Raw genomic sequence first — 11717 nt, 5'->3', positions numbered from 1 at the left:
CTTTCAGCAGGACCATCGTGCCTCCAGGGCTCTCTGAGACGCCACCGGCCCGGTTGATTGATTCTACCCTCAGAGATTAATCTAGATATTGACTGTGTGCAGTGTGAGTGTTAGTGTGTCTCTGGGTGTCTGAGTTGGAGAGAGAGAGACAGTGTCTGATAGAGACAGAGCCAGTGGGCTCGGTGATCTACAGCCTGTTTAGATCCTCATTTCCCAGAGTTCATAGCTCTCTTCTATCAACCCGCAGGCAGGGAGCCAAGTCTTTGCTCTCTCCTCCACGGTGGTCTAATTCATCCTCACTTAGGAAAGGTAAAGGCTGCCTCCGTCTGCCTCAACAGGTCTAACGGCAACTCATTTTTACTGCTACACTTTGATCTTCTCTCCCTGTCTTTTCTTATCTTTGATTTGTTGTGCTGATTGTCAGATGTTGTTTCTTTTTTAAATTGTTTTTATGCTTCATATAATCAGTGGAAAAGGAGAAATGACACACACTCTCTGAAGAATTTCAATAAGCAAAGGTTAAATAGGCGAAAATGAAGCCAAAGGGAGAAAGCAACCTCATTACAAGACACGTGCACCCACCCACATGCATAAATACACACAGAAAACACACACAGGTTTGAGCACGTTTGCACTCCTACACACATGCACACATGTCAAAGTCTCCCGTTTGAAAGCAGATCAGCTTCTAATTCAAACTGATTTGAATAAAGCGTCTGTCTTCCTCCAGAGCAGATGGTAATAAAATGAGGTTTTTTGGGGGGCTATCACTACATTCTGGACAGGTAGGTGCATTTGGAGCAGGTGTATGTTGGTGAAACAGGGCCAGGGGCTTGATGCAGTTTTGCAGTTCATTACATCCAGCTGTGCATTTGCAGCTCTGACAGACCTAAACTGCAACGACACCTTGCTGACACACACAGATGGCCATTCACAGCTGATGACAAATCTGATGGATTTTTGCAAAGGGGCTAATATTACTGTGACGTGAATAGTAATGACACATTTAAATGTTGGAGACAAACCCCTGGCTTGTTGCAAAGACAAACGCTTCGATGATTAGTCCCAGTCGTGCATTTGATCCAACTTCTTTACAACGTAGGTAGTTATGTATCAAAATAGCTGAAGTAATAAAATATGCTAATATGAAGCAAATAACAGTGGTTGTATATTGCCCTGCCTATAATTGTTTGCACAATTTATTGCATTATTGATGAGTTTAGAGGAAATGCTATTAAGCTTATTACTGTGGAAATAAGGGACTCTATTTAGAGGGCAGAAGTGTGCATGGATTACTGATTTATATACATCTATACTATTTATAAAGCTGTCAAATTTACTGCTTTGAATGAGCCATCTGAGAGTATTTTATTTTCTACCAACTATGCATGAGATCCTGCAGCAGCAGAAAGAAGAACAGTAATTTCATACAATTCAATGTGCGTCACAATGGAATAAGTCAATTACAGTAAACTTTCAGACAGCATGAAGCCTCAGGCCCTGTCCAACCAGAAAATGACATTTATATAGGTGGTACTAGGTAATGTCATGACTACTTGAGTCATGACATTACCTAGCTAGCTAGCCAGGTAGCTAACAGAACAATAACAAATTATTCAATAGATGTATTTGTATTGACTGCAATCCATTCCACATCTCTATTGTAGCAGTTTATACTCTGGCAGAGCAGGACTATATAAAATTGGATGGTATGAAAGCTAATACTATATATGAATCTGATGACTGAATGAATTGATTTCATACAGAAATTTTGATGCTTTAAATGGTGTTGTGACTGGGCCTTAAGAATGAAATTTGAAATGAAAACATGAACCAAAAGAAATAAAGTAAGGTAGGGTTTACAGTATTTTATGATAAGAAGCTTATAATTGAAACTATGCTGCCACAAATCGCCAGTGAACAAAGTCATGACCCATTCAGTTTAGTGGCTAATTAGAATAATAATAATAATAATAACAAATAATCAATATTTGAATTGCTGAAATCTGCAGTATCAGTTCAAAACACAGGCCTCGGGTAGTGATATGCTCCCCACCATGTAGACTTTTCATTTGGCGTAATTAGAGAGTTGTTGTACGCCACATTAGAGTCTTCGGTGACAAATGACTTAACGAGCTACACAGGGAGTCCTAATTATTCTGCAATTAGAAATGTAATTATGGGTTGCTCCAACTGCTTGCTTGCTAGCTTGCTAGCAGTGTGAGGGAAGCAGAGACAGAGTGAGCATCATATTATACAGTCAGCTAATCTGTCACACATGGAAAGGTACGTAGATAGACATCCAATCATAGCCTCACTACTTAAACTTGTGGACTGTACTGGATGGATACATCACTGCCAACCCACACAGTATAAAGAAAATAACAAAGCACCCCCTCAGATTTCTCTAGAACAATCCCAATCACAGTATTCTCCGTAAACAAAATACTGATCTCCTAACCTGTCCAGGTGGAGTTGTAGAGACCAGAGGCATTATTAATGGATTGTAATTAGATTGCCCTCAGCTTTTCAGTGTGAGTCACTGTAGTTATTATGTTGCTGAGCAAAATTTAGTTTGTTTTTTTTGTTTTAACAGTAATTACAATGTTAATCTTATGAAGTCAGACTGTTGCTCATGGAGGTCTGTTGAAAATCAAGCCAAAAGGTCGGTTCGAAAATGCTACAGATGTGAAGACAAGTCATTATATCTCAAACCAATATCATTTTGTCAAAATAACCTGTTCTCCCAGCAATTATTTATCTATTTAATACAACTAAAATGTTTTGGTGTGGTTGACATAAAAACTGGGAAAAAAATGGATTCTTCGATTCAATTTGAAGTTGGGAGCACAAAACAGGTCAAACCGACTTTAGACTTAAATTGGTTTCGCCTGACTAATTTTGGAATCCAGCCATCTTATCATTTGACATAAACTGTAGTCTTGACTGAACTTAGTTGCAGAACAGACATACCAATTTGTCTACATTTTCCAGTCATGTGTGACTTCATATTTTTCTTTTTCACTTCTTACTTTTTGCTCATGTCACATTTGCACAATGCAATGTAGGTTCTGGCTGTGAGAGGCACAATAAAATGTGTAGTGTGAGTTAACAAAGTGTACAAGGCTAATAAAAATTCATAGTGTTTGCCAAGCTTAAGGGTCTAAGTCATTTGTCAATGTTGTTACTGTGCAGGAGGCTACAGTAAGCAGTGGTGAGGTTTTTGGGTGTTTTTTGACAGTCAGCCAATCAAATGACTGGATAAGAATTTCCCTTGGTGTCTACTATGCAAGACAATGAATATGGATTCAGTATTCGCTCATCCGGACCAAACAGTGAATGAAGCTCAGTTCTGAAAACATGGACCTTGAAAACTTGGTTTCAAATCTTAAACATCTCTCTATAACATTAAATATTCATGAGTAATGCAACAATCAAAGTTACAAACATAAAGTAAGTAAGTATAAGTAGATAGTATAAGTATATAAGTATAAGTATAGGTAGTCTACACAAACTTTAATGAATCAGCTTCCACTATAGCTATTGACATTTCTCCTGCCCAACAATGCCAGGATGCACCAGAAAGAGATTGCTCCAATCATGGCAACATCCGCCTCCTCAATCATGACATTACTGCTGAAGGTGACAGCAAAGTTTCCAGACTCTTGTGCAAAAAGTCAAAGGGTGCAGTTAATGTCAACAAATCTCATGTGCTGAGCAAATGAACTGATCCTACTTACAAGTATTATGTGTACATCCGAAGCCTGATATATCATATTCTTCTGTCCAAAAACTATTCACACAACCTGTCACAACCTCTTGACTTTGTACTAAACTACTGTGACTGTAAACTTTGTGGTGAAGGAACCATAGATTGTTTATAAAGATGGACGTAGCAAGGTGAGGTGACCCACTGGTTTGCATTGGAGCCATTTGAATCTCAGAGTTGCAGCTTACGGTTGGTGCCATCTTTTCTGTTTGGAGCCAGGAACTTTCAAGCACAGAGTGCAGGGTGTTGCCTTGGGCTACCATTAGCTACTTTAGCTCAATTATGCTAACATGGCAGATAAAGTTATTGAGTAAAATTAAACTTACCTAAACATTGCAACAATAGTCTGACTCAGTGTGAGTCTTGGAGCTGGTGAGAGCAGCAGGTAAGGAAACTGTCAATCACACCTGTCAATCAATACCCACATGACAGACATCAAAGCTACTACTCATCTTCAAATTTTATTAACGGAGCAATAATTTTCAAAATGACCACCAGCGCCCTTATTAGAAGGCCTGAATTTAGCGATCAAGACCATAATGACTCGTTGAAACAAATTATTGATTTAGTATTTCTAGAGAAAAGCTGACGCTTTTTGAATGGGAGTCTGTTGGAGCCAGGGATTTGCCACTAACAGCTGCTAGTTGCAGCTGTTAGTGGCATTGCACTTTAAAAGACTTCCGCATTGGCTTCAGCCTCAAGCTGTGGTAGTTGCTGTTTGGTAGGAACATGTCACTCAGTGCAGCAGTGTGGCTCATTGATGTTTTCAATAGTTTTGGACAACAACGGAGGTCTATGGCACAGAGGAATAAGATAAATCAGGCTTTGTTGGCTTTACTCTGCACATGAGATTTGTTGACAATAAGAAAAATATAGAAAATTGCCAGCCTTATCCTTTAACACCTCAATACACATACACAGTTTTATAGCCTTTGACTGTTCCCAGAAATGCAATTTGTTCTGACAATTCTAACCCAGGAAATATCCCCTCTTTTAGTGTTGGGTTAAATGTTTGCAAGGATTTGGCTTCAGCTATCCAAGGTCATAGGTATGATGTATGTCCGTGATACCATATTGATCCCCGAGGGACATAATTCATCTTTTCAGCATGGGTAGCAGTGCAGGGTCAGGTGCACAACAGTGACCTTGTGAGGGAGCTGATATGGTTTCAGTGCTTTAGGATATTTTAGGGCAGAGACAGATGGTCACAGGGTTTAATGATCTGCATTATGCCACCATATTATTCGTGTTTTTACACACACACAGACACACACTTTTCATCATTTGAAACACTTCTGTATGGTAATCAATAAATATTTTCACTGGTTTTAGTGACTGAGATTCCTCTGGTTCCCACTTTACATTGTGAGGACAGTCCTGCCTCACAGGAAATAAGTGAGCATATTGTTCATTGTTTCAGGGTCAGTGTGTGTGAGTGCCATGCTTGGAGGCAGTGTTTGGACCCACTACGGTTCTATATTGTAGTAATGAGGCACTCATGCCAGTCACGACAGATGAGGGCTAAGAGGGTATAGCCCTACTAACCTCACCCTGAGCTCTGGATGACCTGCCAGCCTGGCAGCCTTATTCCAAATCTCAGCCCTTTTGGAAGCTTTAGGCTGTATTTTAAATTGGTGTCCAAATCACACACACAAGTTTGGAAGCACTGTGAGTGGGCTAAAGCACTGTTTGTGTATGACATGCCTTTGAAAAGGAGTGCAGATCTTTCCTTTTTCATGATCCATGTTACAGGTTTAGAGCAGTTAAAACATCAAACATATTTTTTTTTCAGTAACCGCCAAGTACAAGTTAATTTGAACGCTTTCATATTCTTGGATCACATCTTGTAGACGTGGGGCTCAAGTGACATGAAGGCCAATCACATTGGCCAGAGTTTCAAGGCAACACAAATTAAGTAAAGAAAACGGACTCCAACACCATTTGGGATCAGACTTTTAATTGGACTTAAATTCACATAAATAACATTGGTTCATATATATTTTGTATATTATACAACTTTATATAATATATATTTCCCCCTATGATTTACATTCCTCTCTGGCTAAAATTATCTCTGTTATATCTATGGAAACAGAAAGCCTTGCATGAATGTAAAGCTGCTCTTTTTGTGCTGTTTATCAAAGTCCAAATGCCAAAAAGGAGAGGAGCGTGTTTCTCTTGAGTTGTAAAAAATAATTTCCCAAGTTACACAAACAGAAAAGCAAAAAGGAGAATCTATTGCATTGTCTCTAGGGTATTACACTGCACTACAAAGAGTTGGTAGCTATTGAAAATCATTCACCGTATATATTTTACTGTATTGACTCGTGACACAAAGAAAGAAAGAGCACTGCAAACTATCTGATATGCATGGCAATGAACATTTCATGTCTGAGTGTTCTTGTCATGGTTTATTATTATTTTTTTTTTTTTACAAAAAAACAAAACAAAACAAAAAAAAGATTATGCTTGACACGAGATAAGAAACCTCATCATAAAGATAAGGAAAGAGTTATGAACCTGCAGCAAGGTCACGTAATCATGCAGTGACCCAGCCAAGCACGCTTGCATGGATGAGTTGAGATCGTCAGTCCAGATCACAAATCAACACATGACTGTTTTGAGTCTGTGACCGACATTATTCAACAAGATGGGTGGATATCTGGAAGTCAGGTAACATTCACTGATCTCCCTGACAGATAAAATACCCTGCCCCTTTCCCATACTGGAGCTCCCACTGTGTTAGTGTTGACCAGTGGATCATCTCTGTTGCCAGTAGCACTCTCAATCAAATAATCATGACTGACAGCATCACACAGTTGCCCTAAATGAACACAGCTGGTTGAAAGGTACACTGATAGGCCACAACATGTCAGATTTTCACTATCTTTCCATAGCTGAGAGTTTTGCATTGCTGCATCTTTGCGCTGACTCATCAATAAGTAACTAAGGTTACTAACAAATCTGTGTGTGTTTGTGTGTTTTTTTCAAGTCAAGCAAATCATAGTCTGGCAGAATACAAACGTTACATGACATTCAACATATAGTACATATCTGCTGCATGATGTGTAAAGAGAGTGAAAATGGCCATGAGGGTTTTTCATGTCAAATCTAACAAAGTGGTATGTAAAATGCATCTTTTTTTCAACACAACCTCCAGTGTAATTGTCTCACAATTCCTCCTCACTGTTTCCTTCTACACAACTTCTTAAATCTGCATAAACTATAATACATATTTGATTGTCGGAATCAGAGCGGCTGCCTGAATATCAAGCCAGAGAGAAACTGTCACCCACACTAAGGCCTTCAAATCCTCCACCCACAAGAAAAAAGCAAACACTGGATCCAGCTACAGCTGTTACTTGAATAGTGATGGGTGACAAAAAGAAAAAGAGTTTGAGGTCAAGACTGTTGTAAGCGAATGTGCAGGTGAGTCAGTATTTGATGAAAAACAGGATTTGGTGATAGAGCTACTTAAATTACCCAGTGAACCAATGTGGGATCCTAAAATGTATCATGCATTTATCACGACAAGGCCATCCTAAACAAAACATGACATGTGTGTTGGCGTGTACGTGTGTGTATGTGCACGTGTGTTAACAAATTACAGAGGAAAACACAATCATGCCATGACATTGCGACAGACAGCAAGTTAAAGTGTTAACCCCCTCCTTCCCTGAATAGTCGACAACAGAGTGAACCTTTTTTAAAAACAGATATTAGTTTATCATCATTTTGTCATGATAAAAATCGCATAAACATCATCATAATCATATCCCTTTTCTAAACAAGATAAATTTACTATATGCTATCGAAAAGAGCACTGGGGAGGGAAAGTCACTGGTTGTGCTGAAAGAACAGTGAAAAAACATTTTGACTTCACAGCAGGGACTTCTCTGTTAATCTATTATCTGTTAAGTGCCACATTAGATGTTTGCAAAACAAAACAAAAATCACCAGTTTTATTGCAAAAAATAATTAATACCCAATAACCATCATTAATTACTGACCATAAATTATTTTGTAAATATAAGTGGGACAAATAGCTAATTTTCTGTTGGGTGAACACAACCAGCAGTAGTGCCAGTTGTCACCTCCCCTCCCCACTGCAGCCCTGCCACTCAGCTCCATCTACTTTAATACTCATAGAGGGAAAATAGTGTTCATTAAAAAGTGCATCATGAATATGTTGAGATTAATAATAAAAGTAAACCATCTTTTTTAGTCATAAATAACACTTTTTTCATCTAATATTCAATAAACCTCTTATTATACAAGTTGAGTAGTCACATGATGCAAATCTACCCCCTGTGATCTTGCTAATATCTGGGAGCAACGTTAACACTTCCTGAAACTTGGAAGCTGCGACCCACCCGATTCAAACAGGACTGTTGGGTCAAATCTAGGAGGACGATCAAGGAAAAGACTGCCAGTTACAGCCACTGAGGGTACAACATATGAAGAGTGACATCAGGACGAGGCTTGTAATGCGCCCTATTATAACACAAAATGTCCACATCTAGCTGCTAGCCTTAGCAAGGTACAGCATCTCGCTCACACAGTGAACTCCAAGATGGCACGTCTGCATTTAACTACCATTTCTCATCAAATGTTAAGTATGTCAAATTCAGTTCACATGTCACCCAACCTGGATCTGACAGAAATATAGATGTCTAGAATTAAGTTAACATATCTGAACGATTCTTTTTTAATCAAATGCAGGCAAGACATTAAGTAATCTCACTGTTCACGTGTTGTATCTTCAAACTCTAAGTGGCTGATGAGAACATTCCTTCCTTGGTCTTCTCCCTAGCGTCAAATCAGGAGGAAAATAAATCAAAAAAGAAGACCTTAAATGGTCAAGAAAAACCATGACTCCATCACCGCCCAATGACAGACCAAAGCCCTCTTCCTCAGTGACTCCAGGGCGTCAGATGAATTTGGACTCTACTGATGTTTGTTCCCATTCACTGATGGATTAGCAAAGCACTGGATGGCTACAAACTAATAGGACTGACATTTTCCAGACTGGTGTGCATATTTCCAACACTTTCTAAACCCATAAGAAAGTAACTAGTCCACTCTTAATTCAGAGGATAGAGCAGAACTCAGTCACACTGTCAACGTCTTTCAGCTCCCAATCAATCTTAGAGTCACTGGGCCTGAGTGGACTCTGCTAGGCCATCCGGTGGGCCTTTTCTCAGTGGCAGGACTTCATCCCGGTCAAGTATGGCGACTCTTGTCGGCACAGGCCCATCTGCTGCTGCTGCTCTTGATGATCCGGAGCCATGCCGTCGACAAAATCGGGGACGGGTAGCCCTGAGAGTATCATGACTGACTTGTTCCAAATCATGAAAGTGGGTACAACGGGCAGGAGGAAGGAGACTTCAAAGGTGTGAATGTGCTGGGAGTTCATGGCATCATAGAAGGACAGTGAATTGTTGTCATAGTCCAGCAGGACACCCAGCCGCCTAAGCTGCAGGCTTGCTTCCACCAGCATCTCCTTGCCATCGTGGCGCACCATGAAATTGTTGTTGCAGCGCGAGAACACCCATGAGGATGAGTTCTTGCCGCTCCATTCATTTTTAGGGGCTGATTTGTAAGCCACGCCGATGGCATACCTGCAGGGAAGGAACATTTTGGAATGCATTAGTGATCTGAAACTAGTGTCCTCTTTAATGACTTTACTTGCAGAGTCAAGCTACCTCATGTTGAGGACACACAAGATAGGCATGGGCCTTTTGGGTCTTTCCTGCATGAAGAGGTCTACTTCAGAGCCAATTAGTGAAAAGAATATAATTAGGATAAGAGTATACACTGTGTGCGATGAGTGTGTGTGTGGGTTTGCATAACAGCCTAGTTTTAAACTCCCTAAAGAAAGATATTTCAGTTTACCCAGCCTCCTTACAGGCTTATATAATGCGCTCACATGCATATATGTGTATGTGTTTCTCACCATGTGGATGCTCCTAGTAACACCTCCCAGTAGTGGCATCCGCTGTCAATGAAGACATTACCAGCAGCGCCGTAGGAGCCTGTGCCGCTGAAACGCTCCGGGGTGTGGCTCTTCTTCAATGAGCTCTCGTCCTTCTCCATGGTCAGGCAGTCGTTGGACAGGCGCAGCTTCTTGTGGGCTGTTTTGGGGTCCAACTTGAAGGGCTGGCCTGTGAAGAGACAGAATTTTGTGTTTTATTGGAGATCTGTTACTGTGTTCTGGCATCTAATGCTGCTAATCATCATTATCACTAACAGTATTATCATCACTATCATTACCATCATCATCATTTTGCAATCATGCTGCTATTGGCCTTTTATGTATCCCTTAGCCCACAGGAAGCAAAGTGGGTTATGGGAAATGCAGTCTCAATTTAAATGCAGTAATTTCTTGGTGGTGGAACAAGCTGTAAACACAACACTGACATTAAATCAATTTATGAAGTTGATGTGGTGTCCTTGTTAGCAAAGAGTTGCTTATTTATACTTTGAAAAGACACAGAGCAACATTTGTATTCATTTGGAGTCATGTCTCTGGATACCTGATGAATACAAGTCCAATATTCACTCTTTAGGAGCAAAATTCTCCAATACGTTCACCAGCTAGTCACTAACTTTGCCTGCTGTGTGGTGCAAAGTCAAAACAGCTGCATGCTGCAGCTGAAAAAGGGGCTGATGATAGCGGTGAGACTGAACCAAAACAATAAAGTTGCGGGAACCAAAACAATGAGCTGACGCTAAAACGCTCTATAGAGCTGAGGCGAAGTGCAAAGCAGGGTGATAATTCTCTGTCGGTTTGTCACTATGAGTGACTCCTTTCTCATTACACATTACAGATCCATCATTGCTATGAAAATATTGATTACTGTGGCTTTAAAGAAAACTACCTTAACCACAGTCTAATTAGTTTACAGTTACTATTCCAAGCCAATTAATTAAACTGACAGTTACAAAAGTTGCTAAACTTCTGTCACTTGTGTCAGTTTCAATGTATTTAAGTACTGTTGTTTGCTTGCTATTTTTTGTCATGAGTACTCAATATTGTCAAGTGTAAAAAAGCAGAGGACGACACCAGACCGGAATGTGAAGGAGCTAAGAGTAAGAATTAAAATTAGAAGGTTTTAACTCAGAGCGACGGCAGAAGAGGAAAATAAATAGAAAGTGGGGTGAGAAGTGCTCGCAGAGAACTTGGGGAGAGACAAGAAGAGGAGAATGTTTGAAATACAAGGGCAAGAGAGTCTAAACTTCAAAGCCTCTCGGAGCCTTTGGTAAAAACATTTCGGAAGCCACCCGGCATTCTCCTCTGTGCCTCCCATCACACAGACTTGGAAATGAGCTGAAGGAAATAGCCTTCACTTCCACTGCAGTAGGTATGGTTGGGGCTATTCAGAGGAAATGCTGCTGTCCGGTTGCAACAATTCAATTTGCAGTGACACCAGTAATTTGGGTGTAATGGGTGGAAAATTGAGAGGGTAAAACTAGGTGAGTGACAAAGAGAGAGAGAGAGAGGAGTTAAGGAGTGAGGAGGAGAGGAGAAGCTGAGGGGATAATATGAGGCTGAGGATTCGGCACAGTATCCCTCTCTACCTCTCTCTCTCCCTCTCTCTCTGTGTGTGTAGGCTTCTTGGAGGTCAGCCATGTCCCTTCCAGACCTGACATTTAACTGTGACACCTCTCATCTCATCTCTCAGCCTCCCTGAGCCTCCCACGGCTTAATGAGCGACACAATGAGGGCCCCGACTCCTCCCCCTCCTCTCTCTCTCTATCTGTCCTTCCCTTCATCTCTCTTCCCCCATTCTCTCATTCTCATCCTCTCTATCCTCTCCCCTCTCTCACACACTCCCCTCCAATAATCCGCGTGGTGAGTGTGTGTTCCCGCTTGTGGATATGAGACGACGAGGCCAATGTGCTGCTGGCAGCCAATTACATTAATGCGCTCTCTTCTTTGAACTGC

General features: G+C 40.6%; 1 protein-coding gene across 4 annotated transcripts in view; it reads right to left on the bottom strand.

Annotated features, from left to right (window-relative positions):
- Positions 1-6131: 6131 nt before the first annotated feature.
- mid2 (midline 2) overlaps positions 6132-11717 on the bottom strand; it is a 143495-nt gene continuing 137909 nt past the window's right edge. For all 4 annotated transcript variants that reach the window (XM_067599418.1, XM_067599417.1, XM_067599420.1 and 1 more), the window contains 2 exons: positions 9726-9933; positions 6132-9390 (listed from right to left, as the gene is read on the bottom strand). In XM_067599418.1, the coding sequence (XP_067455519.1) occupies positions 8970-9390; positions 9726-9933 (629 nt within the window). In that variant the 3' untranslated portion in view covers positions 6132-8969. The remainder of the gene's footprint in view (positions 9391-9725; positions 9934-11717) is intronic.

The sequence above is a fragment of the Thunnus thynnus genome, chromosome 9, assembly GCF_963924715.1.
Source record: "Thunnus thynnus chromosome 9, fThuThy2.1, whole genome shotgun sequence".
NCBI lineage: Eukaryota > Metazoa > Chordata > Actinopteri > Scombriformes > Scombridae > Thunnus > Thunnus thynnus.
This window is presented reverse-complemented; position numbering and strand designations above follow the sequence as displayed.